Source organism: Piliocolobus tephrosceles, chromosome 1 (assembly GCF_002776525.5).
Source record: "Piliocolobus tephrosceles isolate RC106 chromosome 1, ASM277652v3, whole genome shotgun sequence".
Taxonomy (NCBI): Eukaryota; Metazoa; Chordata; class Mammalia; order Primates; family Cercopithecidae; genus Piliocolobus; species Piliocolobus tephrosceles.
Window position 1 is genome coordinate 170541757 of NC_045434.1, and position 23894 is coordinate 170565650.

General features: G+C 40.7%; 1 protein-coding gene and 1 non-coding gene across 11 annotated transcripts in view; one reads left to right on the forward strand and one right to left on the reverse strand.

Moving 5' to 3' along the window:
• OSBPL9 (oxysterol binding protein like 9) overlaps positions 1-23894 on the reverse strand; it is a 167941-nt gene that overhangs the window by 58303 nt on the left and 85744 nt on the right. For 5 of the 10 annotated variants that reach the window (XM_023188787.2, XM_023188779.2, XM_023188822.2 and 2 more), the window contains one exon: positions 17911-17987. In XM_023188787.2, the coding sequence (XP_023044555.2) occupies positions 17911-17987 (77 nt within the window). Of the gene's footprint in view, positions 1-1901; positions 2232-2483; positions 2667-17910; positions 17988-23894 lie in introns of those variants that run through there. The other 5 variants (XM_023188832.2, XM_023188812.2, XM_023188852.2 and 2 more) reach the window with 5 other exon arrangements.
• On the forward strand, positions 7031-7152 carry LOC111524082. The gene has a single exon (XR_002725692.1). It is a non-coding gene; the product is annotated as a small nucleolar RNA SNORA26 (small nucleolar RNA).

Genomic DNA, 23894 nt, shown 5'->3' on the forward strand with positions numbered 1-23894 from the left:
AAAAAAAAAAAAAAAAAAAAAAAAAAAAAAAAGTATCATAGAACTTCAGAAATACCAAAATGAACGTGACCAGTAGACAGCCTTTTGCAGCCTCCTATTTACCGAAGGGCACTTCCAAATACAACTTCATCTCTGTCAAAGCCAAACTCAGGGCACTTTGGAAACAGATGCAACTTGTCTGTTATCTTCCTTGTTTCTCATTTAAGCTCTCAAATCAGACTACAAATCTGTTTTTTTCTTTAAGAGTTTTTTTTTTTTTTTTTTTTTGGAGACAGAGTTTTGCTGTTGCCAGGATGGAGTGCAGTGGCGCGATCTCGGCTCACTGCAAGCTCCACCCCCCAGGTTTAAGCGATTCTCTTGCCTGAGCCTCCCAAGTAGCTGGGGCTACAGGCGCCCGCCACCACGCCCGGCTAATTTTTGTGTTTTTAGTAGAGACGGGGTTTCATCATGTTGGCCAGGCTGGTCTCGAACCCCTGACCTTAAGTGATCCGCCCGCCTCGGCCTCCCAAAGTGCTGGGATTACAGGCAGGCATGAGCCACTGCGCCCGCCATTTTTTTTTTTTTTTTTTTTTTTTTTTTTTTTTGAGACAGAGTCTTGCTCTCTGTCATCCAGGCTAGAGTGCAGCAGTGCCATCACAGCTCACCGCAACCTCAAACTCCTGGGCTCAAGGGATCCTCCCACCTCAGCTTCCCAAGCAGCTGGGACTACAGGTGCACACCACCATGCTCAACTCATTTTGAAAATTTTATTGGGGCAGGGGCGGGGGGAGGGTTCTGGCTTTGTTGCCCAGGCTGGTCTCCAGCTCCTGGGCTCAAGCAATTCTCCTGCCTCAGCCTCCGAAAGTGTTGGGATTACAGGTCTGAGCCACGACGCCTGGCCCAAATCTGATTTTTAATCATACACCTTCCCTGAACTAGGAAAGGTAATACGGTATTTTTATTTAGGTTGTCTCTTGTCGGGCTGTACATTTAAAAAAAACAAAAAAAGTAAAACAATACAACATTTAAAGTAAAAATAAATGACAGATGCTAACAGTATTCATTAAAGGCCTTCATCACCTGCTTAGTTCAATACAGGCAGTGTTCAAGATAGATTATTCATACATAACTGCGTGAGAATTTCCAGTTTTAACGTTCACTGTAAAAATTTTTAAACTAAGATGCTTCCAGCTTCTCCATTGAGAAACTAGGAATTACTTGATTTTTTTATCTTCCTTAATACAGCTAAAAGTAAACAGTTTAATCAAAAAGCAAAACAAAGTATTACTTCAAATTAGCAAAAGCTAGTTTTCTTAATACATCTCTCAACCTTTCATAACAAATACTTATAATACTGTATGAACGGTCAGCAAAAAGTGCATTATTCAACTATGCTTCCTAGTCCATTAATTATACTCAACTTTCCATAACTCGGCTGGGCTGAGAACCCCATAAAAATAAACCAAAGTTTTCAGCATTTTTGCACAAGCTACCCAAAAAGCATAAAATCACCTCCTTCCCGACACACATACTCGAAAACAATAGTATCCGTAATTACTTTATACACAAAAAATACAGGGCCAGGCACGAACACAGTGCCAAAAATAAACCACCACCAAAAAAACACTTGGCCTGCAACTGGAGAGTCTATTAACGGGCAACTGGTCAAAATTAAGCTTTCACATAAAAGAAAGCTTAACTTCTCTGCTTAAAATCATATTCTGAGACAGCTTTCAAAAGGAAGACAGAGTTCCACAAAAATGAATAGAAAAAAAGAGACCTCCTCCAAAGTCTGATTTGGGGGCGAATGCTCTCTTGGTGGAAGTGGAGGCCCTGGCCTCAGCCTCCACTCCATCTAGGCTGAGGAAGTGAGGAGAGTTCCCCAGGAAGAGGGGCCCGGGCAGCCACGTCGTCCTACTCACCCCAGGGGACAGCGGGGAGGAGGCTGGGTAAGCACGACATTCGCGCTCCTGCCTGGCCCGGGGCAGGCGGCCGGGACCCCGGGGACTCAGGGGTAGGGGCCGGCCCCTCTCCCAGACCCTCGGGGTCTACTCACTCCGCAAGTGGCCAGCAAGAAAGCCATTCGCCAAGGCCCCCGCCCTCTGTGCCTCCAGGGGAGGGAGCCGGGGACCGCTCCCGGGCACCCCTTTTTCTTGCCCCCCTCGACCGGATTCCCGGACTGCGGCGCAGGCGGTCCTGACTGAGGTTCAGCCCGTCCCCCGGGACACCCCCTTCACCCCCTACCCCTTCCCGGTCCCCTCCCCCGCGGAGAGGCCACCCCGATTGGCTGGCCCTGGCGGCTCCTGGCAAAGAGACCCCTGGCGATTGGCCATGGGTCACCTGCTGTAGGAGGTGAGGCCGACGATTGGCGGTTGGGCCAGTTTTGGGTGGAGAGGCCGACGGCGCCGGCAGCTCGCGGGAGGGGTGCGCAGCGGCCAGAGGGCATACGGAGGGCCCCGCCCAGACCCGAGACCCAGCCGCCTCCGCGGGGGGCGGGGGCTTACCTTGGGGCAGTGCGCCTGGGGACACGCGGCTTATGCGGCGCCGGCGCTGCTGGGGGAAAGGGAGGTTGCGCTCTGGGAAGCTCAGCTTGGCTCCGGGTGGCGACTGGAGAAGGGCCCGCGGGCGCCAGCGTGCCTCACCTACACCCACCGGCTTCTAACGTGCCATCTAGTTTATGGCAGCTGTGGAGCCTGGGCCCCGGAGTTTCATTTTGATAACGGATTTTGCTTACTTCCGGAAAGTTGTGTCGCGTGGGTGTTGAGGGAGTGAGGGGAGGAGGAGATACTGTATCAGTAAACAAAAGCGTGAGCGCCTATGTTTTTATTAATCCGGTGAGGCATCGTGGGCTTTCTGTTGTGCCACAGCTCCATAAGGAATGTAGGTGGCTTGTAAAGATGCTTCAGGAATCCAAATGGCGCAAACTGCAAATTATATCAAAAGTTTGGACTTACAGGACCTCGACAGAGAATCCCCCAAAATGCAGGGACTCACAGACATAAGTGATTAACTTATTGATCTGGAGGACCAGCTCCTTTTCCACTCTTGCTGGTTTTTCTTATACCTACTAAACGTCCAATTATCTTTTGAACTTTTATGGCTCTACTGGTACCCACTGCAAGACCTAGCATAGGGCACACGGCACAAACAGCGATGCTGGCCGGGCGCCGTGGCTCACTCCTGTAATCCCAGCCCTTAGGGAGGCGGAGGCTGGGAGGGGTGGGGGAAAGCGGAGGGATCCGAGGCCAGGAGTTGAAGGACTCCAAAAACAAACAAAAAAAAGGCGCAATGCTTGCTGAATAAATATGCTAACCTGCTGGACACAGTGTTAAAGATACCTTCAGTTTGTTTTATGTAAATCACTTCAAAATGCCCAACAACAGAGGCACTCTCCCCTTCCCCCTACCCACTCTAAAAGCTGGGTCCTCTGCCAGGGCTCACTGTCTCAGTAAATGAAAGCACTATCATCCACCCTAATATGCAAACCATAAACCTAGCAGCCCTCCTAGACACCTCCCCCATTCCACATTCAGTGCATCACCAAGTTCTGTCATTTTTACCTCCTAAATACACTCCATTCTGTCCATCTCTCTCCATTGCCACCGCCCTATCCTGGCCTGTTGGAATAATCTTACTAAAGTCTTCTTGAATCTATTCTGGCTACTCTAATTCATTCTCAACACTATGGCCAGAGCAGTATTTCTATAACCAATTTTATTACCCCTTCATTGCCTCCCCCAATTAAAGAACTTTAACTGCTTTCCACTGAGTTGTGCTTAGGATACAATTCAGTATTTAACAATGGCTGACAAGGTTTAGCCTTACCTACCTCTTAGCTCCATCTTTTACCTTGTAGTACCTATTTTCTGCTTTGCACACAATGGCCTTTTTCAAACTCCTTTAATTTGCCAAGGACTTTCCAATTTTAGGGCCTTGGCACATGCTGTTACTTCTTTTATACTGTCCCCTTGACATCAGTCCCCACACTTCACTTATTTACTTCTGCTCATCATCATTTTCTCCCTGCCAATGTCAGTTCTATACATCGTCATAGCCCATGTAACTCTCCTTTGTGGAACTTACTACAGCTGTAATTTTACATTTATCTTAGTTATTTATTTAAATTTTTTTAGAGACAAGGTCTCACAGGTCTCATGTTGCCCATGCTGAACTCAAACTCCTGGGCTCAAGTGATCTTCCTGCCTCAGGAATAGCTGGACTACAAGCGCACACACCACCTTACCTGAGTTATTCTTTTTAATTAACTTTATTGAGTCATAAAATTTACATGTGATAAAATGTATCCATTTTAAATGTACCATATGTTTTCATAAACATATGCACACTTGTAACCACCACAATTAAGAAATAAAAGTATTTTCCATCACCTGGGAACTTGCTTCATGCTTCTCATGTCAATCCCATGAACCAATGCTCTGCTTTCTATTTGTGTTATTATTTGATTAATGTTAATCTATACCACTAGACTGTAAGCTTAACGAAGTGAGGATACTATCTAATTCTGTTCAGCACTATATCATCATTATTTAGTAGAACTTCTGGCGTATACTAAGTCCTCAAATGGATTTCTTATGGTAACAGATTCTGAAAATACACATTAATTCTCTGATAAATAACAATAAACTATAAACAGTGGTGGAGGGGGGAAAAAAACATCAATTTTGCCAGATGTCCATGGTCAGTATTTAACCTTCACTAATACTCTTTTAAATTTTCCTTTAATAGCTGCTTTTCTAACAGTTAATGTTGTGCCTGGGCAGCCCTAGGGACTTAATTCCGTATTAGCTGATTAAACGGTTCTCTAAGCCAGGGGGGAAAAAAGAAAAAAAAAAAAAAAGGCCCTACATCTCTAATTCTGCCTGTGTACTGTACTGTTTGACCCTACAAGGGACAAAATACTTATTTACTCTATGTTACAATTACATATTAAGAGATCCCAGCTCCAATCCAAAGTCTACATTTTCACAATTTAATACTACAGATAGCTATTTGTTGCAGACATGCAGTTCTCATTTTCCTAATCTTAGTATAAAGTTAGTGTTCATAAAAGATGTAGCATTTAAAATAAAAATTACACAACACAAAGCAAATTTACCCATCTTGTACCAAGAAGCTATAATCAAATTTGACAACTCAAGTTGTTAAAAAACAGAAACAAACTAAAAGCTGTTAAAGGCTATTATGAGTTGAAAAAGGAAAAAACCCCAAAGCTGTTTCAAAACAAAGTGACCAACGCCTAAAACTCATATGTGACAGGTGATTTCCAACCCATGAATCAGATTTTCAACTCATCTTTCAACTATATAACTAAGGCTATTAGGTGATTAAATTACTATTTTAGTCTGTCGAGCAAAAACATAGGCCATGCCTATTACCTATACCTATTAAGATGAAAATAAAATTTTAATTATATAGAATTCAAATACTACTTTCAAAAATATCTCTGCTAGGGAGCCCAATAATGTTTACCTAGAAATCACATTCTGCTCTAATGTCATCCCAGACATAGATGAAAACTGCTTTTGGTAGCAATGTAAGAAAAAAAGAAGAAAAAATATAAAAAGCCAAATCAGGTGAGACTTCAGATTTCTGATCTGGCATGTTAAGAAGCTTGGAAGTACCACTGTGTTCTAACAACATGTAAAACACTGAACAAACTGAAAAATCAACAACTCCTCTTAAATCTGTAAGAGAAGTGAGGTCACAGGGGAAACGGATACCTCCCAAATTAGGAGACCAACAGGCAAATTTAGAGAATCACAACTTCCCTGAGCAAAAACTCACAAGGGGCAATCTCCATGGGAACCAGCACCCATGGGAACCACTTGATGAACAGTAAATATATTTTATCTTCCTTATGATTTTCTTAATAACATCTTTCTCTTATTTTATTGTAAAAATACAATATACAATACAGAAAACGTATAAAATATGTATTAATCAACTGTTTATGTTATTGGCAAGGCTTCCAGTCAATAGCAGGCTGTGAGTAGTTAAGCTCTGGGGGAGTCAAAAGTTGTATGTGGGTTTTCAACTGCACGGGTGGTAGAGAAACGTGATCTGTATTTGACAAACTGGTGGAAGCTCAGTACAGGCAAGTCTGAAAGATATAAATTCCAGGGACACGTAGCAATATCGGCAGGGAGGAGAACCAGTTTTGTGAGTTTTACCTCCAGGAGCTCAATAAGGGTCATCACAGTGAATACTAGGGGAAAAAAATCCCCTAATGCGTCCCCTCTAGGCTTCTTTGTAGGAGAAGGTATTTACTATATACCCAACTTCAGTCCTCTACTAGCCCTACTGTAGAACTTGGGATGCACATGTGAAGCTGACAAAAGTTCACTAACAGACTGAAAATGTTTCCCCTCCATGCACACCTTACCACCACATTACTAAAGGTCCACTCACAGAAGTTCCTGTTACCTAATGCATCATGTCTGGCTATCAAGAAAAAATGATAAGACATACTAAATAGGAAAAAACGGAGCTGGAAGAGACAGAGCAAGCATTGAAACTAGACTTGGATGTTGCAGGGATGTTGGAATTGTTAAACCAGAAATTTGAAATAGTTATGATAAATATCCTAAGAACTCTAATGGACAAAGTAGAAACTATGCAAGAACAGATGGGCAATGTAAGCAGAAAGACAGAAATTTCAGGAAAGAATGAAAAAAAATGCTACTGATCAAAAAGACTGTAACAGAAATGAAGAATGCCTTTAATGGGCTTATTAGTAAACTAGACAAAGCTGAGGAAAGAATATCTGCGCTTGAGAGTATCTCAACAGACACCTACAAAACTGAGAAGCAAAGGGGAAAAAAGCCTGGAACAAAATATCCAACAACTGTAGGAGAACTACAAAAGCATAAGGGGAACACCAGAAGAAGAAACCGAAAAGAAGTGAAGAAAAATTTGAAACAATGACAGAATTTCTACAAATTAATGTGAGACATCAAACCACAGATGAAGAAAGCTCAGAAAACACCAAGCAGGATAAATGGCATAAAAATGGCATAGACTACCCTTTCCTGTGCCCTTTCAAGGTTGACGCAGGGCTTTAAGGGGCTAACACAGAAGGGTTAAGGAAGTCTCCACAAACCCCAGAGAAGAGATTGTAAAGCTCCTCTTTAGATCCTTTCTGGAGTCACACCTGAGAAAACAAAAACAAACAAACAAAAAAACTCCGACACCTGGGCAAATAATTTTCAAACTACTGAAAATCAAAGATGAAGAAAAAAATCCCGAGAGAAGCTAGAGGGGGAAAACAACTCAACTTGCCTATAGAGAAGCAAAAATAAAAATTACATCTGACATTTCCTCAGAAATTATGTAAGCAAGAAGAGTGGGCTGGGCATGGTAGCTCATGCCTGTAATCCCAGCAATTTGGGAGGCTGAGGTAGGCGAATCACAAGGTCAGGAGTTCGAGATCAGCCTGGCCAACATGGTGGAACCCTGTCTCTACTACAAATACAAAAAATTAGCTGGGCATGGTGGTGGGCGCCTGTAATCTCAGCTATTTGGGAGGCTGAGGCAGGAGAATCGCTTGAACCCAGGAGGTGGAGGTTGCAGTGAGCTGAGATTGCGCCACTGCACTCCAGTCCGGGTGACAGAGTGAGACTCTATCTCAAAAAGAAAAGAAAAAAAGAAAGAAAAGTGGAATGAAATATTTATTTAAAGTACTGAGAGGCCAGGCACGGTAGCTCAGGCCTGTAATCCCAGGATTTGGGGAGGCTGAGGTGGGTGAAGCACTTGAGGTCAGGAGTTTGAGACCAGCCTGGGCAACATGGCAAAACCCTGTCTCTACTAAAAATACAAAAATTAGCAGGTGTGGTGGCGCACTCCTGTAATACCAGCTACTCGGCAGGCCAAGGAACAATCGCTTGAACCTGAGAGGCGGAGGTTTCAGTGAGCCCAGATGGCTGGCGCCACTGTACTCCAGCCTGAGTGACACAGTAAGGCTGTCTCCAAATAAAATAAAGGACTGACAGAGAAAAAAATACCAACCTAGAATTCTGTACAAAACTAAAGACATGTTTACTATATGATCCAACAAAGGCACTCCTTGCTATTTGCCCAAGGGAGCTGACAACATACAGCCACATAAAAACTTGTATACAATGTTTATAGCAATTTCACTCATAGTTGCCAAAATTTAGAAGCCACCAAGATATTCTTCAGTAGGTGAATGGATAGGTGGTACATCCAGATAATGAAATATTATTCAGCACTAAAATATCTGGAGCCTGTGATCCCAGCGACTCAAGAGGCTAAGGCAGGAGGATCACTTGAGCCCAGGAGTTCGAGGCTGCAATGAGCTATGATTGTGCCACTGCACTCCAGCCTGGGCAATAGAGTGAGATACCTTGTCTCTTAAAAAAGGAAGAAAGAAGAAAGAGGAAAGAGGAAAGAAGAGGAAGGAAGGAAGGGAGGGAAGAAAGGAGGGAGGGAAAGAAATGAGCCATCAAGTCATGAAAAGAGATGAGGAAGAAACTTAAATGCCTATTACTAAGGGAAAGAAGCCCATTTGAAAAGACTGCATACTGTGTGATTCCAATGATATGACATTCTGGAAAAGGCAAAACTATGGAGACATTAAAAAGTTCAGTGGTTGTCAGGGATGAGGGCAGAGGGAAGGAGGAACAGGTGGAGCACAGTGGATTTCTAGGGTAGCAAAATTACTATGTATGGCACTATAATGGTGGTAAATGTCATTGTAAAATCGTCCAAACCCATACACAACACCAAGAGTGGGCTCTAATGTAAACTATGGACCTTGAGTGATAATGATGTGTCGATGTAGGTTCATTAATTGTAACAAACCACTCTGGTGGGGGATGTTGATAGTAGGGGAGGGTATAGGGAAAATCTCTGTACATTCTGCTCAATTTTGCTGTGAACTTAAAACTGCTCTAAAAAAATAAAACTGTTGTTGTTGCTGTTGTTGTTAGTTAATCAAATCATATTTACCCTAGGCATTTGCCTAGCAAGTCAGACCAAATGAATGAAGCAGATAACCTTAAAAGACAACTCTTGGAAACAGGATATACAGTTTTACTATTTTGCCTGACTGGTTCCCAGAAGTCTCAAAACTAAAGTCAGCCAATTTTCATGTAGAAACATTAGCCAGATGTCACAAATACACCACCTAGCATACATACGGTAGAGGCAGTTCCTACTTTATGATCAAGGCCACCATTGTTCCAAAAGTTTGTAAACTGTTTGCAATTTTTAATACATTATCCAACAGAAAGAAACATTTGGTTCAAGGTTAGGAATGAATACCCTCTATACAACCCCACAATGCCTTGTTCACCACTGTATGCTTAGCATCCCTTCAAACAAGGAATGGCATGTATTAGGTACTTAATAAATGTCTGTTGAATAAAATGTCAGGTACTATGCTATGAAATGGCAAAATAAACTACTAAAAAAATGTTGAAAATGGTGAGTCTGAGGAGCAGGAAAGTACAATGACAGAAGGCCATATTTTTGCTATATGAGCCTTTCAGTACCACTTAATTTTCAAAATTATTTTAGGTAGCAACTATTGCTCTGATTTTTACAAGTAACATTCTGCATTGGTCACTTTATTCTGAAAAAACATGTAGATTTTATTGAAAATGCTTGAGTTGCCAAATTTGATTAGAAATACATAACTCCTTGCCACAAGATGAGTGAAACTGCTTTCTGTTGTCTAACTAAATCAATCCTTCCTTCCTTCCTTCCCTCCTTTCCTTCCTTCTTCTTTCTTTCTTTCTCTTCCTTCCCTCCCCCCTCCCTCCCACTCTCTCTCTCTCTCTCTTTCTTTCTTTTTCACTTCTGGCCTCAAGCAATCCTACCTTGGCCTCCCAAAGTGCTGGGATTACTGGCGTGACTCACCATGCCAGGCAATGTTAAATCTTTATACTAGACTAGTTCCATAAAGTCAAGGGCTACGTGTAGTTGTATTCAATTATATCCTCTACAACTAGTATAATGCATGAAACACAGTAAGTGCTTAAAAAATATTTACCAAATAAATAACTTTCCTGTATGCTCTAAATGTTCCAAATTGAGCATATACTATTTTACTGGCTACTTCTCCATTTTACTTTACCTGTGGAAGAGGTGACACATCTGCTGTGGAAGAGGTGACGCATCTATATTGCAACCATTTCCTTTGGGAAATAGAGGACTTCGAGGGAGAAAAAATATACCCATTTTCCCACATGATATGAAAATATTATCTAACAAGGCCAGGGAAAAACAATACAGTTGTGATAAACAGATCCTTATATATTATGAAATTAAAATGGATGATCAAAAAGCTAATCTTCAGTGAAGTAGTTTAACAGTCAAGAAAAATGCTCAAAAGATTTTTATTAGTCTACTCAGACACAAAAGCCATTATAGCTACTGAGGGTAGAATCAAGGCATCTCAATACTAAAGATTAATTTTTCAGCAACTCTCCTAAATTGTACCTTAAATACAACTAAGTTATGTTAGTCTATAACGAAAGTTGGGCAGACATGTAATTATCATACCTGATAGTTCTTTTGGAAAAAAAAAAAAAAAAGGTTTCACAATGTCTCCATTGATAATGACTTGTAATTCTATTAGGCTGGTGCAAAAATAATTGCGCCATTCTAAAACCACATCTCCTTTTCGTATAATAATGTTTTACCCACAGACTCAATAGTATTTCTAATCAGGCTTATTCTAGCCCACCCTGTTCCCTTCAGCCCTCCCCGTTGCCTTGTATACTCTTATACCCTTGTATACAAGGTATCATGGCCTTTCTCTCTAGGGGCTTTAGATAAAAGCTAGTGATGGCAAAAAAAAAAAAAAAAAATTAACATAAAATTACAGGCAGTACCAATGAAATTCCAATTTGAGCCAGGTGTGGTAGCTCATGCCTGTAATCCCAACACTTTGGGAGGCTGAGGCAGGTGGATCACTTGAGGCCAGGAGTTCAAGACCAGCCTGGCCAATAGGGTAAAACCCTGTCTCTACTGAAAATACAAAAAACTAGCCGGGTGTGGTGGTGCATGCCTGTAGTCCCAGCTACTTAGAAGGCTGAGGCGAGAGGACTGCTTGAGCCTGGGAGGTTGAGGCTGCAGTGAGCTGAGATTGCACCACTGTACTCTAGCCTGGGCAACAGAATGAGACTCTGTCTCAAAATAAACAAACAAACAAACAAATAAATAAAATTCCACTTTGATAATCACCAAAAATAAAATCTACATGAAGTAGCTACAAAAACAATACATATGAGGACAATTAATGCCCACTTTTTTAGTGCAAAGAATAATATAGAAACCATTTAAATTTGTGAAATATCAACTCAAGTATAGCATAAAGTTAAGAAACATAAAGGTCAGCCAGGGGCGGTGGTTCACGCCTGTAATCCCAGCACTTTGGGAGGCTGAGGTGGGCGGATCATGAGGTCAGGAGATCGAGACCATCTTGACAACGTGGTGAAACCCTGTTTCTACTAAAATACAAAAAATTAGCCAGGCATGGTGGTGCACACCTATAATCCCAGCTACTAGGGAGGCTGAGGCGGGAGAATTGCTTGAACCCGGGAGGCAGAGGTTGCAGTGAGCCAAGATCGCACCATTGCACTCCAGCATGGGCGACACAGCGAGACTCCATCTCAAAAAAAAAAAAAAAAAGAAAGAAAAGAAAAGAAACATAAAGGTCTATACAACTCAATTAAACATCTGCATGAGCATCTTCAAACCTGAATCTAAAGTCTCTACAACAATCTCCTGTGTTTTCATTTCTAATAGCTTATAAAAATTAGTATAGCCACACAGTTACTCAGCTTAGTAACAACCTTGAAACCAAGTTACTTCATTGCCCATATTTGTACTTATAATCAAATTGGCACAACATACTACTTGTCACAGAAGTGACACTGACCAAGTAAATGGCATATCTATGTGAAGTTAAAGCCAACTGACCCCATGGCATGTGCTATGCCAAGGAAGGCTTCCCAGTAGTTAGAACAGAGAACACATCACCATGTTCCACATGGTAGTGTACATGCCATAATTTAAACGAATCTACATCCTAACAGTGAGTACCATTTGCACATTGTAAGTAGTGACCCACTTTTAGCAAGGCAATAACATTTATCACATTAAATTAATGTTAATTTAGATTGTATTGCTTTGTATTATGTTTAACTTGAAATTTTCTTTTGGATATATAGTTCTATTAGATTTTAAACCTAAGAAATTTATACCTGGCTTTATGTTTGCCCACATTAAATAATATTATGATATAATACTTTATTTATATATTGGCATTCGCAGCCTGCAAGAGTTTTTCTAAAATGGGCCCCAATTTACCCAAGTTTATAAAACTGATTTTTATACCTGTATGACATCCAGATAAGCTGCTATAATTCATTTTATTTTGTACAATATAGGATACTATAAAACTATAGGATGTAACATCCTGAGTCTTCTTGTGGTGATCAATCCCTTACTTGATAATCTCTCAGCATTTAGTTTGTACTAAAGCTTACTAGGGTTAAAAAAAAAATCTGAAAAGTTCTCCTCTATTAATCAGTATCATCAGATATCTACTGAATGCCTCTTACTGGTTAAGAAAGACGGGATTAAGAAGCACAGCACACCCTCTGGTATCCCCTTCAAGGAACTTTCTCTTTGGCTGAATGTAAAGACATGAAAAGATACCATAAGCTGACACACAACAAATTTAGAATGACTACTGGAACTCAGCTTCCATAGAAGTTGAAAGGACGAAGAAGATCTTAGTTTCCTTCTGTCATCTTCAGTCTACCCTAATTACAATTTGCTTTGGGGAGGAAAGAGAAGACAAGCTCAGTCTTAGCCATGCTGAAATGGAATTCCAGGGAGACATCTAACTGTCAAAATCCAAAAGGAAAAAAAGTAGGACTAAAGCTACATATCAAAAGAGATACAAAGATTTGGCGGGGGGAAGAGTCATCTTACAGAAGGTTTAGCTGAATCCATGAAAATGGTGGGGGCTGCTGAAGGGCAATGGAATTAGGTCACAATCTCCAAGAAAACATCATGTGGTCAAGTGAATGTACATAGTGTTAACCTTGGGAAAGAGCAAGAATATTTTTTCTTTGAAATATTCAAAGCAGAGAAATAAAGTATAGGTGAAGTCACTACGAACTGTTGAAGAAGAAAGCCTTGATTTATGAAGAAGGGAACAGGCTTCTGAATACAATGAAAAAATTCCACTGTGAGGATTCAATTGGAAACCAACAAGAAGTCAATAAGATGACTATTAAATCGTAACAGATATCCAGTTAAAAAGTCAGACAAAAGTTGTGATAGATACAACCATCTTGCTTTTATGACCTCTAACAGTTCTATAAGCAGAAAAACCAGATAACAGGGGCCCTGGGGAATGAAGACCAGAATGGTATACAGACGAACTATCCAGTCAAGAAATTCTAAAGGTGATAGCAGAAACAATATATATATTTTTAAATTTTTGTGGGTACATAGCAGGTATATATTTTTTGGAGTATAAAATATTTTGATATAGGCATGAAATAAGTAATAATCACATCAGGGTAGACAGATATCCATCACCTCAAGCATTTATCTTTTGTGTTATAATCTAATTATATTCTTCTAGTTATTTTTAAATGTATAATTATTGTTAACTATAGTCACCCTGTTGTGTTATCAGGTAGATCTTATTTGTTCTATTTTTTTTGTACCCATTAACCATCCCCACTCCCCCCACACTTATATGCCCAACTACCCTTCCAGTCTCTGGTAACCATAATTCTATTCTGTAGTTCCATGAAGTTCGATTGTTTTAATTTTTAGCTCCCACAAAGAAGTGAGAACATTTGAAGTTTGTACCTGTCTTACTTCACTTAACATAATGACCTCCAGTTCTATTCAAGACAGGATTGCAAATGACAGGATTTCATTCTTTTTCACAGCTGAATAGTACTCCATTGTGTTTATGTACCACGTTTTATTTATCCATTCATCTGTTGATGGACACCTAGGTTGCTTCCAAATCTTGGCTGTCGTGAATAGTGCTGCAATAAACCTGGGTGTGCAGGTATCTCTTCCCTATATTGACTGCCTTTCTTTTGGATCTATACCTAGCAGTGGGATTACTGGATTATGTGGTAGCTCTATTTTTAGTTTTTTGAGGAACCTTCAAAACTGTTCTCCACAGTGGCTGTACTAATTTACATTCCTACCAATAGAGTATGAGGGTTCCCTTTACTCCACATCCTCACCAGCATTTTGTTATTGCCTGTCTTTTGGGGGAAAAAAGAAGCCATTTTAACTGGGATGAAATGATATCTCATTGTAGTTTTGGTCTACATTTCTCTGATGATCAATGATATTAGGCACCTTTTCATACACCTCCTTGCCATTTGTATGTCTTCTAACAAAAGCAATGATAAAGCAGCAGACCAGAAGGTCTCCATTGGGAAATGGGATGAGCAAAACAAGGAAGTATTAAATGGCCAGGAAAAACGGAGAAGTAGGGGTCAGACCAAAATGAGAGAAGAAAAGTTCAGATGTAAAGTGACAGAAGAAGATGAAGATAAGAAAACTGTTGTCAAAGAAAACACTTTTTAACTTAGTATTTTACAGGTGGTTTAGCTCTTAGTAATGACAAGACCAATGCAGTGGAGTTTAATGGCTAAAGAAGAGATAAAGTTCAATGAAAAAGGGAACATGGCTAGGCATGGTGGCTCATGCCTATAATCTCAGCACTCTCAGAGACCAAGGTGGGCAGATGGCTTGAGCCCAGGAGTTCGAGACCAGCCTGGCCAACATGGCAAAACCCCATCTCTACAAAAAAATACAAAAATTAGCCAGGCGTGGTGGTGCATGCCTGTAGTCCCAGCTACTCAGGAGGCTGAGGTGGGTGGATCACTTGTGCAGGGGAGGCAGAGGTTGCAGTGAGCTGTGATTGTGCCACTGCAACGAGTAAGACTCTGTCTCAAAAAACAAACAAACAAACAAAAAAAGGACATATAAATATCATGAGGTCAAGAATTAGACTATGTAGTAGGAGCTTCCTTATCTTTAAACTGAAGTGGGCCGGGGGAATACACATAAGACTTCTGTGAAAAAAAATTTTTTTAAAAAGCAAAAGAAGAGAACCTAACATGGCAGTAGATATTAGGATATGTTTTAAAGGTAGGTTGCTGAGATCACTGCGTCTCCTCTCCTATACCCCTTTGGAAGACAGCTCTGTGAATGCCCATCCCACAGTTCCTAACAGACAGTATGTTATACATCTCAAAATATTCAATAAACAAGCAATCTCTACATCAACCGTTTGTTCATTCATTCCTTCAATTATTTCTTCATTTAACTAACATTTACTGAGTGCTACTGAATACCAGGCACTGGCAGAGGGAATGGTAGGTACAGTAGTTGTGTTAGTTAATGGCAACTAACATTTACCAAGTTCTTACTATAGTCAGGCATTATTTCCACCAGTTCTCATCTAATGTTAGTCTATCAAGTTCTAGCAAGTTTACATTAGTTTATTTAATCACTAAAACAACTCTATGAAGTAGGTACTCTAATTATCCCCATTTTATAGATGAGGCCACTGAAACTCAGAGACCGTAAGATGAATGTTAATGGTTAAATATAAGTGGTGGGCTCTGGGATACAAACACAGACATTCTGGCTCTAGAGCGAAGTTCTTTACCACACTTCGCTACCTCTGAGAAGATAATCTTTTGCCAGTCAAATGAACATTAATTCTATATTTCTAAATGTCCTATCTTCTCTATGCATGAAGTTTAGGGAAAAAACCTCTTGTATTACATGTACTTTTAAATATTAAAGTTATTAAAAGTCTAAGACTTCTCAAAATTATCTTTTTCTTCCCATTATTCCAAAAAACATACAAGCTCTCTTAGCAAAAGCTGAAAAACTCCAATATTGGATCTAGTTAGGAACCTGAACTTATGATGTCAACATCAGCTGACAACAGATAAACAAGAAGAATATGATAAGGAGTTAGTGAATTGTGCAAATACTGTAGTATTCAAAGGAAAGAGATCATTTTGAACTTGGGGGACTGGGGAAGGAAAGGCCAGTCGGCAGAGAGTTTGTCGAAGAGGTCAGTTCTAAACTAGGCTTTGAAGAAAAGGGTAGAAGACATTTCACAGAGAAAAGACATCACACACAAGAATGTGGAGGCCAGAAATGAAAAAACTCATTTGAAGGAAAGCAAGTAAGCAATAGCACTCTAGAAGGTTTACATAGGGGTATAATGGCAGAAATGCCTCCAAGGGCAGGTGGCTCTTGTTGAATATTGAATTGTCAGTCTAACCAACCATGGGGGGGAAATCTCATCTGCCACATTCAGTCTAATATGATCATTAAAACACTTATCCTCCCCTCTTAGGCCAGGTGTGGTGGCTGAGGCAGGAGAATTGCTTGAACCCAGGAGGTGGAGGTTGCAGTGAGCCGAGACAAACCACATCTAACTAGATTTACTTTCTGGGGGACAAAGTGAGACTCTGTCTCAAGAAAACAAAAAACAAACAAACAAATAAAAAACACTTCTCCTCCTCTTACAGGATCACAATTTGCTAAAATGATGCTATAGTCATGTATGAAACTGCCTAAATTTAAAAGAAATCTACAGTAATTACAAATTGCTTTTAAAAAGCATAACTCGTAGAGTAGCTAAAGATTTCCTACTTTAATTTCATATTCATTTCTTAAAGTCCCTTAATAACCACATCCTTGAATAATGTTTTCAAAGCTTCTACTTGAACACTTTCAAGTGATGGGGGGTTTACTATTTTGTAGGGCCTAAGATACCCTATGCCACCTTATCTAAACAAGTCAATTCCTGATGTAGAACAAAGTAGAAAGGGTTATAAAACATGTTTTCTACAATTAAATTTTCTAAACTAAAATAAAACAAAATCCCCTATGTGCCACAAATATAAGCTCTTTCATTGGAGAATAAACATAGAAAAGTATCTTCAGTGTAGTACGGCAGACATTAGTTGCATGTCACCCAAAATCTGTTTTTCCCTATTCTGACTTTGGTGTGGGTGGGGTGGGGTAGGATGAACACACCTTCCACCCTATCAGCAATGTGTTTCTAGTGAGGCCAGTAACATCGCAGCTCCAAGGTAGAATCTATGACTGTGAAATTGTGATTGGTCAGGATTCGACACACGGCCAAAGCTAAGGTGATCAGCAATAACTGTGTTGCTCCTATTAAGATCTAGAAAGAATAGCCTCCTAGGGACTCAGTTCCAAAAATGTGAGGCTAACATTGCTACGACCACCTTACCACTACCAAGGGAGAACCTATCCGAAAATGAAGCCAATGCAAAAGAAGTGGAACCTAGAAATAGAAATGGGAGATCTGAGTCCTCATGACATGAATTACCTAATTCAAACCACATCTAACCAGATTTACTTTCTTCTTAATGAATCAGTTTGGGTTGAGTTTTCTTTCACTACCATATGAAAGAGTACTAACTGACACATATGGTAATAGCCAAATCCTTTAACAAGAAAATGAGGTGAACTTCTCAGCACTTACCTATTATCATGCATAATTATGTAATTTGGTTGTATCGATAACTGACTACAGATATTAAATTTTTAAAATGAATCTGGCATATTTTAACATAGAATTTCACTTTCAGCATTGTCTTGCACTGTCTTGTTTCTAGACAAAATCAGTATTTTACCCTGCAGAAAGCAGGAGAAAATAAATGAGTATAACTTTACTATATACTATAACACTGTAAAGGAAAAATAAACAACTCAGAAATTATAAGTTCCTATTATATCACATCACAGTTATTAAAAAACAAACAAACAAACAGAAAACAGACAAAAAAAGAAAGCAACAACTAATGAACTATCTGGAAGCCATGTAAAGACCCTTACTTGAAGCTGAAGAGTATGTCGAAGAATCGTTTCTTCTAAGGCATGGATCCACTTCTCTCGCTCATCAGCATCACGAGCTGGAATAAAAGATTATACATTAAAATTAAAAGTTTAATTTCTATAATATATCTCCATATTTGAAAGTACAATTTTAAAACTATGATGGCTAACAGAAAAGGTTTTTAGTTGTACCATTTCCTTAATAGGTTCAGCTATCTTTTACAGATATGCAATCTACTTGCAACAATTTATAAGAAAGGGAATAATTGTGTTCAATAATAGCAGGCTACATAGTTCAGACCAACATTCCCACTGAGAACAACTAGAAAAGCTAGACTGATTTTTAAAAAACAACTGGCTGAAGGCATCACAAACCAACAAGGTAATAAAGAATTACCAAGCCAAGATCTGGGAGAAGACAAAGAATCTAGAAGATAAACCTTGTATTTAGGGATACTTCTCATGGAGGCGTTGCAAATTACAGGAGAGGAATTGCACACTGGACAATGCACTTAAAAGCTTGTCAATGTGTGGAGGAAGTCAGCACATGAGAACTCTACTTTCTGTTCAATTTTGCTGTGAACCTAAAACTTCTTTAATTTAAGAACAAAAAAAAAAAAAACCAGCTGGGTGCAGTGGCTCATGCCTGTAATCCTGGCATTTTGGGAGGCTGAGGCAGGCGGATCACCTGAGGTCAGGAGTTCACGACCAGCCTGGCCAACATGGTGAAACCCCATCTCTACTAAAAATACAAAAATTAGCCAGGCATGGTGGTGGGTCCCTGTAATCCTAGTTACTCAGGAGGCTGAGGCAGGAGAATCACTTGAACTGGGGAGATGGAGGTTGCAGTGAGCCGAGATCGTGCCACTGCACTCCAGCCTGGACAACAGAGGGCGACTCTGTCTCAAAATAAATAAATAAATAAAATTAAAACTAAAAACAAAACAAAACAAAACAAAAACTCACAAGCCTTTTCAGGCCAAAAGTTGGAAGCCAGGACCCACCAACAATGGGAGCTCTGGTAAACAGTCCATGTTCTAGTTGGGACCCCAAACAGCTTCTCTGGGGGAGTAGTGATAAACTAGAATTAAAACAATTGCTTGGTCATATAAGTGACCCAGAAAAATCTTGACGCCTGATTGTTAGTGACTCCAGGCATCTACTAGCAAAAGCAAATGAAAATCTTTTCTGTAGGAAGATAACATCATCTTAGCTGCTAAATTAAATTTACATAAATAATTTTTAAAATACAATGTCTAGCACATAAGCAAAGATGACCAAGTACACATAAATGGAGACACTTTTGGAGACAAAAATCACACATAAATGAGAACCAAAAGACAATAGAAATAGATCAACAGGAGCTCCAGATTATTGTATAAATGATGTAATTTTTTCCTTTTTTATTTTTAGGGTTTTTTTTTTTTCACTTAGATTTATAAAATAATCAAATCAAATATAAATTCCAGAAGTGACAAATAATCAAAATTAAGAATTCAATAGATGAGTTTAACAGCAGATTAAGTGCAACTAAAGAGACAATTACAGAACTGGGAGCAGTTAGAAGAAACCCATCAGAACAAAAGACAGTAAGTCAAAGAGATAGAAAATACAGAAGAAAGGGTAAGCAACACAGAGTATGAGAAAATATAACACACATGTGATTGGAACCCCAGAAGAAGACAAAAGAGAGCGTGGCACAGAAGCACTATCTGGCTGAGAATTTTCCAAAACTGATTAAAGACATTCAGAAGTCCTAGGAATCCCAAGCAAGATAAATCAAAGAAATCCACAAGTTGGGCACATCTCAGTAAAAATTACTGCAAACCAAAGATAGGAAATACCTTTAAAACAGTCAGGGAGAAAAAAGGCCAGGTTACTTTTAAAGAAACAACAATTAGGCCGGGAGTGGTGGCTCATGCCTGTAATCCCAGCACTTTGGGAGGCCGAGGCGGTGGATCACGAGGTCAGGAGATTGAGACTGTCCTGGCTAACACGGTGAAACCCTGTCTCTAATAAAAATACACAAAAAATTAGCCAGGCGTGGTGGCAGGTGCCTGTAGTGGCAGGTGCCTGTAGTCCCAGCTACTTGGGAGGCTGAGGCAGGAGGATGGCATGAACCTGGGAGGCGGAGCTTGCAGTGAGCCAAGGTCGCGCCACTGCACCCCAGCCTGGGCAATAGAGCAAGACTCCATTTCCAAAAAAAAAAAAAAAAAAAAAATTAAATTAAGCTAGGCTCTCAAAAGAAACAATGAGAACCAGGAGACAATACAGTATGATATTTAACGGCTAAAAGAGAATAACTGTCAATTTATAATTCATTGAAATAAATCCTTTAAGAATTAAGATGAAATAAACTCATTTCCAGATTAACAAAACCAGAATCTGCTATCAGTAGATGCTCATTAAATAAAATTCTAAAAAGTATTCTTTTCTAGGCATAAACAATGCCTGATGGAAGGTGGTAGGAGCTGCACAGAATGAAGAGCAACAGAAATTATAAGTATGTAGATAAAACTAAATATTCTCTATATACAATCATAATATTTAATAATATCTTGTGGGGCTTTTTCTGGCTCTCAGTGTCCTGTTTTTATTGTTTTGCAGCAGCACGCCTAACACAGAACACAATTACAAATACTGTGCAAAAGAAGAGCAAGTGCTTAAGTACAAACAGGAAATACAATTCCTTTTATTTAAATAAATATTTAAAGCCAACTCAGGTCCTACAAGCATCTGGACTCCAGGTCTGAGCTGGAGTTGCCTCGCCTGTGTGCTCACAATGAAGTCATGATTCTCCCACCCCCAATAATCAATACATGGAATCAGGTGCCAATGGGGAATGTGAGCACAATGAGCCCCTTTTCTAGAGCCTACCTCAGCCCTCTACAGATATGATCTATGGCCAGGACAAAGACGACTGGAATTTCTTGAAGGTTCATAATGTGTAATAGTTAAATATCCCACATGATTTTCTGGGTTGCCATTTCTATGGAGGAGACATATGCACTTAGGTGACCTTCTTCAGCTCATAATAGAGGACCAGATTTGGCCCCATGCCTCTGAGGCTGTTGGACCACACACCCTTGAAGAAGGCTTTGCCCCTTCATCTTAGGAGAGCTTCTGTCAACAATCAAGGGTACTTGTGTACGTAATACACAAGTATTACGTGGACTGCATCACCATCCGCCTGCACTGTGGACTGGAGTGGGTAGGAGGCCACGTGGGCCACTGTCATGGCCTGGGCAATCATCCAGCTCACCATGTGGTGGGTGTACTTGGGGTCAGGGAGCATGCTCTTGGCTGTATCATACATGCTGAGGTAGGTTGCCCAGTACATATGGATGCCCTGCACCAAGACGCTGAAGCCCTGGGACAGGCCTCAGATACCCTCAGGCTTGATCTTCTCCAGGCAGTCTGCCAGGCCTTCTGAGCTCCCATTCTGTGCCCAATTTCCCAACACTGGCTGCCAGGAGGGTTCTGGCGAATTCCAGGGGGTAGAAGCAGCACAGGGAGGTGGCCCCAGCCGCCCCACGGGAAGCCAGGTTGCCTGCAAAATATCTCCAGAACTATGTGTGCTTGTGCACGCCTCCCAGAAAGACCTGCTTGTACTTATCCCTAAAGGCAAAGTTGAGGGCTTGCATGGGGAAGCAGTGAATGGTGCTGGCCAGGCACCCCTCCAGAAGGACAAATGCCCTGCTCCTTGGGGATGTGGACCTTGCAGCCCACCACACCATGCTTTTGTACTGGGGCGCCACAATCTGCTTACTGGCATGTTGCAACCTCAGCAGTGCCTTGACCGACTCAACTCGGGTCGCTGTCCTCTTGGAAACAGCAAGGGTAATGCCTCCAGCCAGTAAGTTTTTGACAAAGGAGTGTGGCCTGTTCCATCCTGCTGGCCAGTGGGCAGCGGAGGGAGGGAGGGAGCCGCTTGCTCAGCTCTGCTGCTGCTAGGACCAAAAGGCTCTCATGGGATTTTAAATAAATATATGCAAAATTAAACTGCATATAGATTGTATATACAAAACAACTGCATATAGATTGAAAAAGGGAAAATGGAATAAAAAGTTTTAAGTTTCTTACATTGTTTGGGAAGAATATAAAATTATCAATGATTTTGATAACTGAAGGAGTCATGTTATAATATCTAAAATAATCACTAAAAGAAAAGCTTTATAAGTGTTTAACTTCTAAAATTAAAAAATTCAATAATATAGATAATCCAGAAATTGACAAGAAAGGAGAAAAAGAAATAGAATATACAAGACTGAAAGAAAGCATAGAGTAAGATGGCAAATGTTTAAGCCTAAAAATTCAATAATTAAATGTGAGTGAAGTAAATGTGCTAATTAAAATACAAAGGCTTTAAGATCTGTAAAAGTATATGATGCTTACAAGCGACACATATTATATCACTCTCATTAATAAAGCAAGCAGATGAAACATTAATAAGGACATAGAAGATTTAAACAGTCTGATGAATAAACTTGATTCAATGAGCATATACAGAACATTGAATATAGCAAATGTAAAACAGATATTCTTTTCAAGCAGAACACAGAATATTTCTAAAAACTGACCAAATATTGGACCCTAAAACAAGTCTCAACAAATATCAAAGGACTGAAATCATATATTCTCTAATCATAGTGGAAATTTAAGCTAGAAACCAGTTTTAAAAAAAGGTTAATTTGAAAATCTAGGGTTTTTGATGCTCTCTGCTCCTCTCGTTTGACAGGCAGCCGCCTCTTCTCATGCAGCACCAGCCATGTCCCTGAGACACCATGGTGAAAGTGAAGGCTGGAATAAACGGATTTGGCTGTATTGGGCACCTGGTCACCAGGGCTTCTTTTAACTCTGGCAAAGCAGGTATTGTTGTCATCAATGACCCCTTCTTTGATGTCAACTACATGGTCTACATGTTCCAGTATGACTCCACCCATGGCAAGTTCCATGGCAGCATCAAGGCTGAGAATAGGAAGCTTGTCATTAAGGAAATCCCAACACCATCTTCCAGGAGTGAGATCCCACCAAAATCAAATGGGGTTGACACTGATGCTACGTTGTTGGGTCCATGAGCATCTTCACTACCATGGAGAAGGCTGGAGCTCACTTAGAGGGGAGAGCCAAAAGGGTATTTATCTGTGTCCTTTCTGCTGACACCCCCATGTTTGTGATGGACATGAACCATAAGAAGTAAGAAAACAGCCTCGAGATCCTCAGTAATGCCTCCTGCACCACCAGTTGATCACCTCCCTATCCAAGGTCATCCATGACAACTCTGGCATTGTGGAGGGACTCATGACCATAGTCCATGCCATCACTGCCACCCAGAAGACGTGGGTAGATGGTACCTCTGGGAAACTGTGGCATGACGACCATGAGGCTCTCAAGATCATCCCTGCATCTACTGGTGCTGCCAAGGCTGTGGGCAAGGTCATCCCCAAGCTGAATGGGAAGATCACTGGCATGGTCTTCCATGTCCCCACCACCTACGTGTCAGATCTGATCTGCCATCCAGAAAACCCTGCCAAATACGATGACATTAAGAAGGTAGTGAAGTAGGCACTGGAGGGCCCCCTCAAGGGCATCCTGAGCTATACTGAACACCTGGTTGTCTCCTCCAACTTTAAGAGAGACCCACTCTTCCACCTTCCATGATGGGTCCAGCACTGCACTCAATGACTACTTTGTCAGGCTCAATTCCTGGTATGACAATGAAAATGAATCTGGCTACATCAACAGGGTGGTGGACCTCATGGTCTACAAGGCCTCTAAGGAGTAAGTGCCCAGGACCACCACCCCAGCAAGAGCACTAAAGGACAAGAGAGGACCTCGGCTGCTGGGGAATACCTGCTGCACTCAAATCTAACAGAATAAACAGACATGCAAAAATCTCTTCTTGACACAGTTTCCATGCCAGACTCCCTGAAGAGGGTGGCGCCTGGAAGGCCCCACCTTGTCACGTACCATCAATAAAGTCC